Here is a 16760-nt window from a genome sequence, read left to right on the forward strand (position 1 = left end):
TTTTGGCCATTTTCTTCCCTCAATTTTAGCTGTTGATCAAAATTATTCTCTTGGTAATCTGTGGCTATACTCCTTTTGTATCCTCCTGTAAGCAAATTTAATACAAATGTAATTTCTAAAAAGTAAATGTTAGTATTGACTTGGGTCAAATATATTTATAGTTCTTTAGGCTTAACATCTGGTTTGATTTCCTCGAAAATGCCTTTAAAATTAAAGATAAATCATCCTCTATTAGCAGTCCTTAACATCACTGTCTCACTTCTGTGCATAAATGAAATTCTCTTAACATCTGCTTCCCTTCCAAAAGGATAGGTCAAGTCAGATTTACCACTGGTTATGCTGTTACGGTGAAAAATAAGTATTTTTCTTTTTGGTTATCATAAGACTGCATAATTATGGTGAATTTTTACTACTGTAACTTTTTCAAATGTCATGGAAGTGTTGCAGATGGTTTATGTATATAATCTAAAGCAAAATTCTCTGGTATGAAAGGATGTCACAGTTGCATGAAATATGGTAGTTTCTGTCTGCATGTAAAGGGATTAAGAAATGATAGCTAAATGGTCACAAAGGTGACATATAAATATTATTTAAAGTGCAAGGCTTTGACTTCAGAAAACTATCAGTGAATAGGGAAATGTGAAGAAAAACCCAGCAAAACAAAAACCACCCCCCCCAAGTAAAAACTTAAATCACTTCTATTATAACTGACAAGTAGCAGGAACAGAGTGGGGAAAAGTTTTTCCCTTTTTTAAAAAGTGGGAAAAGGAGTCACTGCAGTTAAAGAATGTTGATCTTTTGAACCAACTGTGTCTTGTCCATAGTTTATTTTAAAGTTTAAAATACATTTTTAAAATAGCACTATTTTCATATTAATATTTAAGTGTTAAGCCTGTGTTTATAGCAACAGGATTCTTAAATCAGAATTTAACATTTTAAGCTTAAATGTAAAAAGCCTTTTACATTCAAATGTTACATGTACATACGAATTTCTCTAACATCCATATCTTCCTGATAGAATGACAAGTTAGAGTCTCAAGTGAAGAACTTTGGCAATCTGAACCTTTTTGTGTCTTGCCAACAAGTCTATTTTTAAGAATTTTTGTGGATTACTTTTAATGCATCATTCTGTACATTTTAAACCGGTTTTTCATGATCAGAAGACCTTCTAACTGAAAAACTACTTAATGTCTTAAGAACATCACTGCCAATGATGTTCACAAGTTACCTCATTTAGTAATGTAACCCAACTTTAATCCCTTACAAAATTAACTTCCTGTCTTCTCCATTTCTTTGATCTTGATCCAGCTACTTGATGCATTCTTTTGTATGAACTTAGATTGTAAGCTCTTTGGGGCAAGGAATTATGTACAGTACAAAAGAGGTGCTCTCTCTATTGCAAGTATAAATGTAGACTACTAAATAGTATGGAGTGTGACTCATGTACCCAGCTGGGATGGATGGACAGCAGCAGGCCTTTCTGAAACACCTGGGGAATGTTTTTCTCTGGACTTTGTCATTGGAAGAGTGTCTCTTCTCATTTGATTTGTGTTTCTTTTGTGTCTCCTAATAATGTGCCTCTTTCTTCATTCCACCTGCTTTGGAGTTGCTTTTTTCTCCGTTCATTGCCTATCTTTGGACTGCAGAGAAGATTTCCAAAATGCTAAGGTAAAAAGCTGAAAAGCCGCTGTGTTTGAGCAGTATTCTAAATCTATCCAATGTAAGCAAGTATTTTCAATTTCTTTGTACTTCACATGCACCTCATTTTCTTTGCGATTGTGATGAACTAGATGATCTCATATTACTGAAAATGTCTTATGTGGGATAAACAAAGTTGAGGTTATAAAAACTTAAAACTAAAGAAAATAAATTTGCAGCATTGTTTCTTGTGTGACATGTCTCTGTCCCTTATGGATGGGGTGTGCTGTGTTTCTCTACATTTAGGGCAGAGTGGAGAATTGCTCTTCTGGTTTCAGCTGTGCAGTTTGTCTCTAAATGTCACTTTATGGGTGGCCTAGCCTTAAACACTTTTTCCTAAAACGGTAAAAAAAAGGTAAATCATTGTCTCCCGACTCCCAGCTCATTCTAGTCTTAGTTTCTAGTGGAATGTAGTTTCATGAAATTGTAATGTGTTGCAAAAGCACATTACTTCTAAGTGAGTAATAACAATGCAGTTCTTACTCTCTGGGGAAGATGAGAAAATAACTTGTTTATTTTTAATATATTTGCATGCTTATGCAGCATGCTTGTCTTGCCATGTATATTGATGTACCAATCTTTGATCATACAGCTGTCTAGAGGAAGACCAAGGACTTCATTATCTAATAACAAAAAAATGAAATGCTATGTTCTCTTAATAATCTTAACAACAGACTAGGGATTGTACAGGAAAGATGTGAATAATATCTACATACCAATAACCAAATGAAACCCTATAGGGTTGTCCTGATAGTACACAAGCAAAATATAAACTTCACAGAAGTCTTCGAATTAATTGCTTTTGTTTGGGGACATGGAGGAGGGGAAGTTGAATACTGTGTAATTTCCTTTCAGTAATATTTCTTTGAATTGGCAAAATGGGTTTTAAAGGTGCAGTTTCTGCTTTAGGAGTAGATTGTACATTGTTTGTACCTAAAGCATATACTGATTGTATACTAGTTGTACCTGGTTGTGCACTGTTAGTATGTTTCAAAGTGATTTTACAGTACCTTTTTCCAGCCTACTGTATATAGGTATTCAATATCTTGCATTTAAATTATTGTCCAAAACAGACTTTGTTTAGTTATAATACTAAAAAATTTGGTATTCTGACTATGAAACATGAAGTTTGTGATCTCACAGCTTAAATACAAAGCTTTAAGAAGACTCTTAGTACGTTTGTCACACTTCACCAGCATTCTGGGCTACAGAAAGCTAGATGAATTCTATTTCATCTCTGGTAGAATGTATTGACACTTTCACTCTTACAGGTATTGATTCACTTAATCTGGAAGCAGCTAAAATTACTTGTTATGACGGGTCTTGTTTATGAGAAGCCTATGAAATTACCAAAACATCATAAATAGTTAAAGTAATTTAAGCTGACTTTCAGTGGTATGTTGATGGAAGCCCAAATTTTGGCAATGCTGCTGTTGAACCATGTGTGGCTGTATTCTTTCCCAGTCTGTGGAGGAGCTCACAGAAATGGGACATACATCATGCTCTGCAGTGCATGTACACTCTTAGGTGTAATCCCTTAGAGCTGCAGTGGTGCCTCTTGCTTTTGTCACTTAACCTCAGAGGTCTGACTGCTTTTCTTGCTTTGGCTCAAGTAAGGCTGCATTTAAACTGACAGAAGAGGGGATGGTCCATGGGGTGGAACATTGTAAAAAACTGCACGCTGGATCAGGACTGTCTTCTACAAAGAGCCTGTGGGTTTTAGTATCCAACCAAAAGGCAAGTAAGGAACACTAGCGTTTGAAAGACTGGTTGCATATTGAGAAAATAATTTGATTTCATATTGAAAATCAGTTATTTTCCTGACAGTTGGAGGAGCAGGAAGTGGAATAAGCATTGCAACAGCTGCTGTGAACACTCACCTAAGGGCTTCTGAAGGCCTAGCAGCCCTGACTGGCTGTGTCAGACTTAGCAAGAAATCTGTGTATAGTAAGGAGTTTCAGCAATAGATGATTTCTCTGCAGAAGGCAAAGGAAATACTTTGGGAATCCCTATGTTAACTTAGGTGTGCGTTTCATGAAAATGCTGTGAAATTCAGCACTCTACTAAGTGCTTTTGTGCCTTATTTTGCATAGCTTCAGCTGATAGAAAGCTTGATTTAATCAAGGTATGGAAATACAGACTGTGTTTCAGGAAAAAATGAAAGGAATTTTGTAGGAAGTTGTAATTTATTGTATTCTATCAGAAAATGCAGAAGTGCTATGCCTCCAGTATGGTACTTGTTTTTTTTCTGTTATATGGAAGATAAGAAGCTTGGAAGAAGAGTGGTTCAGTTTATAACAAGCCTTTCTTCTAGAGCTTCAATCCATTGTTTTTCACTGCCCTTGTGAAAGAACTTGGTCACCTGCCTTCTCATCCAAAGGAACCGAGAGATCATAGACCAATCAGGAGGTCCTTTTGCTGTAGAAGGGTACCTAAAAAGCACATATTCCCTGGTTTACTTTGCATTTAGCCTTTTGGGATAAAGTACCATTAAAGCAATAATGTTTTGTGGAAAAATAGTAATTATTCATTCACATGCCATTTTTTCAAAATTAAGAGGCTGGTAATTTTGACAGATTCTATGGTTTTTACCACATTGCTTCCATAGTGAATTTGCTAACCAAAAAAACGTGCTAAAATTGATAGTGTCTCAGAACTTTTGATGTCAAGAGAAATTTTGTCAGTGTTTTTTATCCTTTTGTCCTCTAGCTTTTTAGAAAATTGATTTTTTTTTTAGGTTTTAAAACTTCCTTTTTGCAAATACCTCTTCATGTTGACTTTTTCTCTTGTGGAAAGGATTATTACATATTAAGGGAGGTTGCATTTCAACTGTCACAGCTCAAAGCTGTCTTGATCCAAATTAATCCAAAGTGAGTACTGTCTAAAATTGAAAGTAGATGTAATTTGGATTGTAAGGTAGGATTTTGGGTTTAAAATTTTAATGAAGACGGCACAGATTTTTGTTCTAACATACACTTATTTTCCTTCACACATGCATTGCAATTTTTAAGAGTTCTGTATAATATTTCTTGTATTAGCACTTGCTTAACTGTTATGAGTGTATCTGTTGTAGTATTTCAGCTTGATTCTGCAATATTGCATTGATCAGGGTGACCAGATAATTTGCAAACTACTCATTCATTCAGGCTGGTCCCAGCCTCTCAGTTTGTTGGGAATTGTTCTTGGTTATTTCATGTTCTGGTTTTTGTTGGCTTAATATGATTAAAGAGCTTAAGTTGGAGGTCTCATATTAATCTTACTGTTTCTAAATAGTGGGAAAATTATGGTCTATTACAATGACTAATTTTTAAGAATTAAAATTTATATATAACAACTACTAAAAACATAAGGTTTTCAGGATTTTTTTTTTTTTGGTTTTTTTTTTTTTTTTTTGGTTTTTTTTTTTTTTACTTAGGAGAGAGAGATGTACAGCTCTTGTGGATGTGTGCCACAAGTCTCTTTGTAAAGCTTTATTTCAGTGTGTGGATTCAGAAATCTGCAATGTCTGGTCTCATTGCAAATTCAATCTTCCCCAAAGGAATACTGCTTCATTTCTTTGACATGTTTCCTCCTTGGTGTTTTCCTGTTGGCTTCTGCTACCAGATGAGTCCCTGGGATTGCAGGTGTGCTCCAGTGGGACCAGCACAGTTGAGAGCATCAGAGGACCTTTGCCACCACCCTGTCCCTCTGACCTCTGCATCTTATCCCATGTCTTGCCAGCAACAAGCCTGGTACTGTCCCAGTCCCCCTCTACATCTATTGTAAAGCTCTGCCAGTGAGCCCTGCTACTTCCTGAGCAAAGACTCTACTCCCTCACTGAGAAGGATGAATCCCATCAGGGGATGCAGCAGGCCTGGTGCTGCATAGGCAATTGCATTGTGAAAAACCCCAAAATTCTGGCAGTGACACCATAATGATGCCATGCACTAAGAGACTCAGCCCATCTGTTTCTTTCAGTGTTGTTGCCTTCAGCTGGAAATATAGAGGAGAATGTAACTTGTGCCCCAGATTTCCCAGAGTGATGCAGCAAAGAGTACCTTCTTCCAAACACCAAACCCATTTATCAGTGTGAGTTTTTAAACCACAGCACTGGCCTAAACTCACACTGGTAAATACATTAAACATTTAATGTTAATACACTTTAATCTCCATAAACAACTTTTCAGCCAGCAACGTAATAGAAAATGAGCTCATTTTCTGCAGCCACTTACATACTTTTCTAATTACAAAGACTTTCCAAAATATGTTACAGTAGATTTTTTTTCTTTTCCTGCAGGAGCCCAGAAATGTGATTAGCTCATTACCACATAAAAGAGTTCAGTATCTCAAAAGTCTTGCTACAAAATTTTCTTGTATGAATCCAGAAGTTAATAAACACCAACCATTAATGGACTGTGTCAAAGACACAAAGTTGTATCCAGGAGGAGGTAAGGGAAAAAGAATTTCTTAATTTCTCAATTATTTGCAATTAATGCATTCTTTGTGACTTGTAGTTGCCCACAGGCTTAAACCAATTGAAGAAAAAGGGGCTAATTCTTGTATAATTCTAAACAGCTGCTTGAGAAAGGTATTAGTTTATGTCTGTATCTCAAATTATACCCTCTGTCCTTGCATAAATTGCTACAGAAACAAGATCAAACATCCAACATGACTGTAAGTGATTTGAAATGTGTTTGACATAGTAAGCCTAAGCAGTTTGATGTCAGACCCCAAAAATGGAGAAGAGCTGTCTCTAGTACAGAATATCTAAACTCTGAGATTAAAAGTGTGGCTTGGGACGAGTGTGCGTTCCAATGCTGCGATACACTGCACTTGCTGGCAAGAGGCTGCTAGTGAGCACAGAGCTCTGCTCCTGCATCCAAATGAACTGCAAGAATACAATTTTGTTTGTGTAACTCGGGCTCTACTAGTGACTTCTGCCACACCTGGTATGAGGCATGAGGATAAAAGATGCTACTTTTCTGCTTGTCGTTCAGAAGTGTGCCCAGAAACAAGAGCACAGTGCTGATGCGAGAAGGTGCTGTGCAGAAATGGTAATTGCCCAATTATTGGTCAGAGGGGTGTGTGTGTGTGGAGAACAAACATCAACCCTGGCTTCACTCTGTGAGAAGCTTGTTGTATTGTAGTTCTCTTAGGCTGACTTTGGATTTCACAACATCACAGGTACGTGCCCAGCTGCAGGCAGGGACTCCCAGGTACATCTCCCAGCGCACAAACTCCTAGAGAATCTTGGCAATGAAGGAGATAAAGAACATGAACAACCTGAGGGGACAACCACTGGGATCCCTACTGGTTTGTAAATCAGGGAGATTTGCATGATAGGTGAGGCAGGGAATTAGGGAATTTGGGGCTGACTCTGTAGCCAGAGCACTCAGTGGTGGTTAAAGGATCCTTCTGTCCCCAGTATGCTGCAGGCTTGGTGCTGCACAGTCCAAAACTACATCTTGTGGCTGAAGGAGCCTCTTCTCCAAAGATGCTGATCAAAAGGAATCTTCTATTCCCTGGCCATGTGCCCATTCTGGGCTGATGAAAGCTCTGCACTCAGGTAGAAGGATAAAGATTCCATTCCTTGTTCAGTAAGTGTAAAATTAGTGTGGAATCTGAATGTATTACCTAAAAACTGAATATAAAATAAATCTAGAACAAAAGGCATGGTTTGATGGACCAAGACAGAAATTTTTGATCTAAAACCAGCCTGATTATATACTAATACAGATTTTTTTTCTTCTGGCTGTGCACAGAAAGATGATGCCAATTAATAGAAGCCTATTTACAACATCAGAGTAACTACAAAATTGATTATTCTGGATTTATTGAACAGTACCTATTTACCCAGTTTTGTATTTTCACAATATTTAATTTATGTAGCATGCATCCTAATTCTAATTTGGTGAGATTTTATAATTATTCATAGTATGGAAACACATGAACTCTGCAAACATTTGGACACTGCTAAAACTCATCTTCCTAACACAGCCAAATCAATAGCAGCTTCTGCAAATGAAACATCATATATTTAAAACTTCTCACTTTATTAACAATAAATTATCTGTGGCATCACCAATCAACAAAACACTAAAGAGATAGTGAGCAGATTGTCTGTATAATGATCAGAAAGGCAACATTACTACTACCTTCATAAAAACTGGAGAAATGCCAATGAACTTATATACATGTACCACTTGCAACCATATGAACACTGAAGAAATATATTCCCAAGTTTCTCCAATTTTTCTGTTAAGTAAGGCAATAATAAAAAGCACAGCATCACAATTAACTACAACACTAGGTACTGAGCCCTGACATAATGCAGTGCTCAGAGGAATGTGCAAAATAAACACCTGAATTTGCACTTTGATTCTTTGTTGTGTAAAATTAAAAAACAACACAAAACCACAACTCTTCTTGATTCCATTGTCCAGAAAAACAAAAGGAAAGCTGGAGAATCCAGACTGACAAAGATTTCTCTATCAGCCTGTAGTACCATTTGGAATATCTTGAGCATCGGCTAAATGTAGCTTTTGGCTGAAGCCAATCATTAAGGAATAACACTTTCACGTACTCATAAGGCAGGAACAAGACAGCAGTGCTACATGAAACTCTGCTTACCCTGGGGTATGCACCAGTCCAGACAAACTCTGTTCTGGTGAGTCCTATGCTAGTTCCCCACCGGTAGATTAATATTTCTCAATGAGACTTAAGCATTACATACCTCCAGCATTAGCCTGGAGATCAAGGGCGATGGCAGATTATTTTTATCACTATTAATTATTATTGTCCCATTCCACTTGTCCTCTTTATGAAGTCTGCCTGAATATGCAGGGAATATGCAGGGACTGTAGATACCAGTGCAGGATCTTAAGCTCCAAAAACTAGAGCCTCACCTCCTCAATGCATACAAAGTGTGTAACACGAGAAATAACCAGACTGCAGAGTAAACCGAGTGCTACACTCCTCCACTGCCATCCTGGCTTATCAAATGCACAGTGTGAAAGACAAGCTGAGACATTCAGCTTTATCTTCTCTGTGGGCTAAGAGCATATATTTGTTCAGTTTCCTAAGCTCTGCTGAAGTACCTGACCCTAGAAATAAAAAATTAGGTCAGCTCACTCTCCATGGTCAAGCAGTGATAAATGACCACACACATTTCTGGGAAGAAACTAAAAGGTAATAGAATTCACTTATCAGTGGGACAGATGCCTCTGAATATTGCTGAAGGAATATTACTATGGATGTTTGTTCCAAAATGTCTCAATAACATGCATGCAGAAAGACCCTGCTGCTGATGGGTTTTGCCACTAACAATACATTGTGGTACACAAGTGGTACATGGTAGCTAAATAAATCACCAGGTGAAAAAATCAACCTATAATCAGATGTGTTAAGATACAGTCACTTACATATTGGAAGAACTTAAAACTTGATGCTGTATTATAGTACTAATTTAAAAGCACAGCATCACAATTAACTACAACTCTAGGTACTGAGCCCTGCAGTGCTCAGAGGAATGTGCAAAATAAACACCTGGATTTGCACTTTGATTCTGTGTAAAATTAAAAAATAAGCAACATAAAGGCATTATCGAAGGAATCTGACTCTTGTAAAGACATCAGTTACTAGGGAAACGCACTGCTATTTGACTACAGTTAGTTATTATAATACAAAATAAACATTTTAAGAAAAGGATACATAGATGAATTTAGTTCTTCTAGCTGCAATATAAAGGTAGAAATTATGAGAAATGGCACTTCTGTTAGTCAGAGAAATGCAACAATTATGCTGATAGGCCGAAATGAATACATTAAAACAATTAAGGAAATAACTAATAGAAATGTATGATTTCTTACACAAATCTAACCTACACTGAATTCTATACAATGAGCTAAGTTCCAAATTAAGTTCAAATCTGCTGATCTCAAGAAACTTAAAGGAATTTTAACAGTTCTGTTCTTTATGGAAATACACTAGACAAAGTGTAGAATATACAGATCTATATTCCTTGTTATGTGTCATCTTCCGCAGATGTAGGATTGCAGGGAAAGTGGTCGTAGTTCCCAGTATGTGGGCTGTCCCTAAGCAGGCTGACATGCTTGGGCAGCTTGCAGCCAGCCTGCTCCCCTCCCCAGAGCAACCAGCAGCTGTAACAAATGAAAACAAATCCTGTGTTTTCTCAGAACCAAGAGGACGGCAGGGCACACCCTGATTCATTGAAGAGCTATGTTCGCCTCAACTGTAAATCACTGTGCACACAGGAGCAGTGTTTTCATGAACCAAGCTTTGATGTGGGCCAAGTTCCATGATTTCTGCCTTCCTACTACTTACATCTGACAGCAGTCTGTCCAGGTTGGAATCACTGGCTAGTTTTCTTTTATCTTCAGGGAGTTCTTCCATCTCCCCATAGAGCTCCAGATTGAGGCGAGCGAGTTTCTCCTGCATACTCCGCACGTGCTCCATCTGCTCTATGGAACATTCATTTCCTAAAACAACAAGCAAAAAACTTTATTATACAAAGAAACCCAAGAGAGAAAATGAAGGTGTGAAGACACAGCTTTTTACATCAAAGAAGAGAGATGCAGCTTTCTACATCAGAGAATTTAAACATCAATTTTACAAGTACATTTGCTTTCTCAATGGTTTCTCACTGTTTCACTATTGAAGTTTCTGTCACCCCATCTGATGTTGTGTTGTGCTGAATTTACAGTGGCTATCCCAATGTTTTCAGTGTTTTTTAGAATGCATGTTGTTTTTCTATACTCTAGAATTTTTCTGATTCAGAAAGGCCCTGTTTTTTAACTTAAAATTCAGTCAAAAAAACCTTCTTTCCAATTCTGATTTATCTAAAGGTTGCTTTCTTGGAACAGATGGTTTATATAATACCAACTTCTCAGGTTCTTTTGTAAAATCAGTGTGAAATTGACACGCTGACCTAACACTAAACTTGCAAAAGTACACATGCATTTTTTTACTTAGTACAAGGGAGAAAAGAAAGCAAAAATGTGCAATGTTTCTTCTAAAACCTCCATCAACTCTGAGGCTGTAAAAATACTAAGAAGCTAAGACAGAAGAGTAAGCTGGGTAAAATGCAGCTTGCATTGAATTTCATAAAAGTTGTTACCAATAGTTTTAAATGTTCATATGCAACAAAACTGGTGCTAAATACAGTTCCTTCTTCCTACATAAATAAGTGATTTTAAATTTGGTATCTTAAGGAAAGGTGCTTCCCTGCTGGAAGGAATAATGAAATGGCATATAAATAATCTTACAGACAACCTTACAATGGGACTGTAATTTTAAAATACAGTAAGATGTATTAATTATGTTGATTTCATGTGGCAGAGTCCAGCTGGCAGTCTGTCCATGCAGCACACTTGTTTGCAAATGTTAGCACTGTACAGCTATAAGAAACAACTATTATACACACACAATTCATGCACTTACCAAATGCCTGAAGTTTGCCAGAGTGGAAGTCATTCAAGAGACTGAGAAGTCCCCTTTCCATTTCCTGGACATCTGATACATCTGTGAGAAAAGAATGCTGGATTGGTGCTGCCTGTGCCCCTTTTGCTTCACCTCCTGGAGGTTTGGCTTTCTCTTTGATTACACTAAAAAAATAAAAATAATTGAACAAAACAAGTATTACCTCCTGCTTTCAATTTCACTGTAAATTTGAAATGTAAGGAAGTGTACATCTGAGCTTTGAAAATTAAATGAGAAATACACAGTGCGTATTTCAGTCACTGCTTTTAAGATAAACACTGGACCACCAGCTTGTCTTACAAATAAAGAACATCAATATCTCAAGATTCTGATACTGCAAAATGAAGGGTGCTGAGATTGCCTGACAGTCTGCTCTCCTGCTCATAGCAGGAACCATGAATGGACCACATCTGTGATGGCCATCTTAGTAATCTAAAGTGGGCCAACATTACCCAGCAGTGGCACGTAGGGCATTAGCACAGGAAAGACCTCTAAGATCATCAAGTCCAACCATTAACCCAGCACAGCCATGTTCACCACTAACCCACGTCCTCAAGCGCCACACTCACGATTTTTTAACATTTCCAGGGATGGTGATTCCACCACTTCCCCAGGCAGATATTATCTACATTAAATCACCCAAAAAGCATCTGCAAGCCAGAGAGAAACCCCCTCAAAAATCACACTCTCCTCTTGTCACAAACATCTGTAGACTCCAAGCCAAGTGGAAAACAGCTGGTTATAAGCTTTGGAAGGTCACCTTGCCTCCACATAAATTTTCTTAGAGCTCTTTCTTTCAACCCACAAAAAACATCCCAGTTTTGTAAATCTCACCATCAAAACCACTCTCCCACAACTCTGATGTACCAAATTAAACGAGTCCATGCCCAAACATCAAATTGCTAAAATTACTCTACAACCCTTCCTGCAAGAAAATCATCAAAACCCCTGGATCCCATACACTTCTCTCTAGACGGAGCACTTATTCAGAGCACCTAGTGCCCATAGAAAATACATGGATGAAAATTAATAACCATGTTAAATCCCTGTGAACATACAACCAGTATGGAAACTAAACAGACAGCTACCAGTGAGAAGCAGCATGTTCCATCTCTGACCCAGAGACAGACAGACAGACAGGTTGCATCCTAATACAGGTTAGGTAGGAGGCTGTCCTGCAGCCTTGCGATGAATTTGTTCAGAACTTGATCCAGTGAAAAAAATCTGAGCCTAAAAATTTTAATTTAGAATACTATGGGATATTTAAAAAAAAAATTACAGACTTAAAAAAGAGGATTTAATTTGTGAAGATAATGGGGTTAAAAGCACAGAAAGCCCTACCCTTCCCATGCTCTGCAAATTCTCTCTTTCTTATGGGAAATAATAATTCTTTGTCCAGCCCAAGAGCTTCTGTAGTCTATAAAACATCACACAGACTATATGCTATAGAAACAACCATCAGTCCAACAATCACCATATCCAGTTCAACTCAGAGCAACTTAATTTAGGTTCTGCTTCAATCTCAGACTTAATGGTTTGTACAACAGACAGGTCATCCATTTTTTCCACCCAATTCTGATGTTTAATAAAATATACTACTGGTCTTTGAGAACTTACTTCATTGGATTCTTGCAGGTAAAGTGAAAATTAATTAAATACTCTTACTTCATTATCACAGTAGCAGTTCCTCACATTATTATGTCAATTACCTCTCCTGTTTGATAAGTTCAAACAATTATCTGTATTAGCACTGCTTGGTAAGTTTAACAATTGTGCCAGAACGCACAGCAAAAAGGACATATTCTTCTCTAGACAATTTTGCGGACTGCAATAAATTAATTTCTAGTTAATCCCAGGATAATGTTGAGACTTGAGCAGACTCTTCAGTCAACTGCAGAAGCCACCAACTTATAGCACATTAGTATTTACTAGTATTTCCCTCTAAGTATTAACAGTTTACCTGAAAAATAATATACAGGCTTTACATTGCAGAAATTCATTATTTATCAGGCCAATACTGCATCCTGTATTTAATCTTCAGCTAAAATTCAGAGGTCAGAAAATTCTGCTGCCTCTCTCCAGCTAACATTTCACTTTAAAATTCCTCTTCATTTATTTATCTACTGTGTCTGCCACAACCAAGAAACTCATTTTCTAACATGCAGGTAAATAAATTAATGTTCTCAAACTGAAACCAACTTATCATCAAAAAACACAAACTATTCTGATGTGGCCCTTTCTGAAGAACTGAATGTCTCTCTTTACTCAAGACACTCCCCCAGCGTGGGGGAGAGGTCCCCAATCACAAAACACCTGGAAATTCCAGTTCTAGCTCATTCTGTTCAATTAATGTCCTTCATTCCTACCGTAGTTGTCAGTTCCAACCTTGCAGTCATGTAATATTTTATTTGTGGCTCACAGCTGTACATCTGGGGCTCTGCTATCTCCCATATGATGCCCAAATCTGATCACCCAACTTGTGTCTTTCACCAGTCACATCAGGCTATACCCTGCTTCAGCTAACCTGCTGTTGGTATGAGTCTACAGCATTGTGCAACATTTCAGTAAGCTTACAAGAAAAGTGTAAAACACCTTCCTTTGCTGTAAAATAACCATTATACTGCATTAAACATAAATCATGTTGCTAAAAAAGACACATCATCAAAACTTTTCACAAGTCTGAAGCTCTTCTGTCACAGCCAGTCTAAACAATCTTTAGACTGTCTTAGCATAGCCAAGTTCCTGGCTCTCACTCCCTCTAAGTCTGCAAATGCCCCGAGCTTACCGTTTTAACTTTGGTTTTTGTACGGCAGGCTGTGGGGCAGGGTTGGAAAAGGCTGTACTTTTACTGACTGGCACTGAGCTTTTCTTGGAGTTAGCAACCTGAGCAGAGTGACTGGAGGACGATTTGGGGCTCCTCCTCTTGATCTTCCTTTCTTCCATTTCTTCCAGTTTACTGCATCTAGCCTAATGTCTTCACAGGGAAGAAAAGAAAGTGAGGAAAAAATCCACTAAAACTGGCATTCACAATAAAATCAAGTGGAAAGACAGCTCGTGGAAACGAAACTTGTAGAGCCTTCAGAGATGAGCAGTCACTCATTTCTGAGAACAAGAGAATCCAGTTTTTAGGAGAAGCTGCCTGGCCTACTTGATGAGCAGAAAGGGCAGGACTTAAAACCTCCATCAGCCAACAGGTACCTCCAAATGACCTGTGTCCTGTGGATTACGCCTAGGAAACACCACGACTGCTCGGGCCCACGACAGGCAGAACAGCAACAAGTGCTGTTGCGACCCACCCGTGCCACAGAACCCCCTCTGCCGTGGGAAAACTCGGCCGATGCCGGCTTGTTGTTGCTGTGACGCAGCTGCTGTCACCGCTGTTCCACACTTGCGATTACTGCCACAGCTCCTGCTGTCACACACTCGCTGTCACTGCCGTGACACGCTCATGGTATTGTTATTACTCCTGCCCTACCCACGGGCCCTGCCCAGCTCCGCGCACACTGCCCATGCCCTGTGCGGTTACCGGGCGCTCCCTCGCCACCTCCTCGCCGGGGAAACGCCTCTGACGCCCGGGCACGGCGACGTCACCCCCGGGCGCCATCGCTACCTCCCGGGATGAGGAGACCCCTGCGTGCAGCCGGGGCAGCGGCAGCCGCGTACCACCGCTTCATTACCGCGGGGGCTCGGGACGCGGGAGCAGCGGGAAGCGGACGGAGCCTCCCCCCATCCCTCCTTCCCGCCCGCCTCAGCCCCCGACCCGCGCCCCCCGCCCCGCCGCCGCGCAGGCCCCGCCCCCTACCTGAGGGAGGCCCCGCCCCCGGAGCGCGCGCGGACCCCGCGGAAGCGGCCGGCTCGTCCCGGCGCGCGGATCACGTGCCGGCGGGGCGGCCCGGCGGCGCCGCGAGGTGCATTGCGGGAGTCCCGCCCCCAGCCGCCACCTCCCCCGCGGGCGGACTACAGCTCCCAGAACCCCCCGCGGCGCGGGGCCGCGCGTCGGCCTTCAGCGGCCGTCAGGGCCGAGGGTTTCTCCCGGAATATCTGATCCGAGTCCACGCGTGTTAAAACACGCGTGTTAAAACACCGCGCTGCCGACCTGGTCCTTTTCCCAGCTGACACCGTGCGGTAGCGCTCTGCCTTCTCCCCTGCTCACTCCATCTCCTGCCTGTAATTACAGCCCAGCCACAACCCGCCCTATACTGAATAGGCCTCAGCTGCTTTTGCATTTTAGGGCTCCACTGAGCACCGAGCGCCTCAAATTAATGATTTACACGGTATGGAAAATCACAGAGTCATTAAGGGTTGTAAGGCACTTCTGGAGATCATCCAGTCGCACACCCGTGCCGAGGCAGGGTCACCTAGAGCAGGTGACACAGGAACGCGGCCAGGTGGGGTCTGAGTGTCTCCGGAGAGAGACTCCGCGACCTCCCTGGGCAGCCTGTTCAGCGCTCTGCTGGCCCCGGTGTAAGGAGGCTCTGCCTCGTGTGGAGGCGAAACTTCTTGTTTGACTTTGTGGAGCCCCAGTCAGGGGCCTGATTCATTTGTAGCCTTTGTTATCTGTGTTTATTAGCAAAAGTTCGCAGCCAGTTGAACTGTGCTTATACAGGCGGCAGCTGAGCCCGCCGGAAAATGATCTTCAGGTGTTGCAAGGCATCGCTCTTTCCAGATGGGGTCAGCAATAGGAATTCTCCCCAAGAGGACATGCTGGAAGAACCCAGTATATTCACACGGAGCTATATGGGCTAGGAATGCTGCCGGTCGAGCAGCAAGTTCCAGGCGACAAGAAGACATAGTATTAAGCTGAGCCAGGGCAAGTTTAGGTTGGACATTAGGAGGAATTTCTTCACAGAAAGGGTGACTAGACATTGGAATGGGCTGCCCTGGAAGGCGGTGGAGTCACCGTCCCGGGGGGTTGTTAAGGCGAAACTGGACGGGGCGCTGAGTGCCGTGGTCTCGTTGACAGGGCTTGAACTCGATGATCCCAGAGGCGTTTCCCAACCTAATTGTTTCCGTGCTCCCGTAGCCCTGGAGGGCGAAGGCTGGGAGGAGAGCGGAGCGGTCGGCAGAGGGGCCATCCCCCCGGCGGCAGCGCGGCCGTGTCGGTGCCGCCCGCGGGGCCAGGGCGGGACGGCCCCGGCAGTGCCGCTCCCCGCCCGCAGGGGGCAGCGCCTCCCCGCGCTCCCGCTCCCCGCCGGGGCGGGAACGCCTGTCAGGGACAAGGAGCGCCCGTCCTCGGCCCCGCCGCAGATGTGCCCGGAACGGCTGTGGTCCCAGCTAAACGAGGAACCCTGCTGCCACGCTGAGTTGCATGCAGCTCTCAGTGTCGTTTCCCACCTGGATTTCAGTCCTGAGTCGTCGGCTGGCAGGAACTTAATTTTCAAGGCTGGCAGTATAATTAGCAGGGTGTGCCTACCTAGCCTGAGTAATTAACGAGTTCAGCCCCACCAAGTCTATTTCCTGGTGCTGTCGCTATTGCATTTCTGGTCATCACTTCTAACCTCAATGCTCCCTGCCGGCCGTGGCTTTGCGGACTCGAACGGTCGGCACTCCTTTCCAACCTATGGCTGGTAGCCTGAGCTGTTTTC

At 41.3% G+C, this 16760-nt stretch overlaps 1 protein-coding gene across 4 annotated transcripts; it reads right to left on the bottom strand.

Annotated features, from left to right (window-relative positions):
• Positions 1-346: 346 nt before the first annotated feature.
• CCDC28A (coiled-coil domain containing 28A) lies at positions 347-15402 on the bottom strand. 4 transcript variants are annotated; one of them, XM_038130658.1, is made up of 6 exons: positions 14978-15132; positions 13961-14149; positions 11137-11300; positions 10021-10175; positions 9388-9410; positions 347-8223 (listed from the first exon to the last, which is right to left on the bottom strand). In XM_038130658.1, the coding sequence occupies exons 2-6, from the start codon at positions 14116-14118 to the stop codon at positions 8169-8171; spliced, it is 555 nt and encodes a 184-aa protein (XP_037986586.1). In that variant the 5' UTR covers positions 14119-14149; positions 14978-15132; the 3' UTR covers positions 347-8168. The 4 variants fall into 4 exon arrangements, with proteins under 4 accessions (XP_037986586.1, XP_037986585.1, XP_037986584.1 ...); XM_038130657.1 differs by lacking the exons at positions 347-8223; positions 9388-9410; positions 14978-15132 and adding an exon at positions 15272-15402 and having other exon boundaries at positions 9447-10175; XM_038130656.1 differs by lacking the exons at positions 347-8223; positions 9388-9410; positions 14978-15132 and adding an exon at positions 14702-14922 and having other exon boundaries at positions 9448-10175.
• Between the last annotated feature and the right edge of the window lie 1358 nt (positions 15403-16760).

This window comes from Motacilla alba, chromosome 3 (genome assembly GCF_015832195.1).
Source record: "Motacilla alba alba isolate MOTALB_02 chromosome 3, Motacilla_alba_V1.0_pri, whole genome shotgun sequence".
Taxonomy (NCBI): domain Eukaryota; kingdom Metazoa; phylum Chordata; class Aves; order Passeriformes; family Motacillidae; genus Motacilla; species Motacilla alba.

Excerpts from the sequence above, each read along its gene's own strand:
- CCDC28A (XM_038130657.1), bottom strand. The coding sequence starts at position 14,118 with ATGGAAGAAAGGAAGATCAAGAGGAGGAGCCCCAAATCGTCCTCCAGT. Across the intron at positions 11,301-13,960 it reads CAAAAACCAAAGTTAAAACG|TGTAATCAAAGAGAAAGCCA; the intron begins GTAAGCTCGGGG and ends TTATTTTTTTAG. Across the intron at positions 10,176-11,136 it reads TGGCAAACTTCAGGCATTTG|GAAATGAATGTTCCATAGAG; the intron begins GTAAGTGCATGA and ends TTGTTGTTTTAG.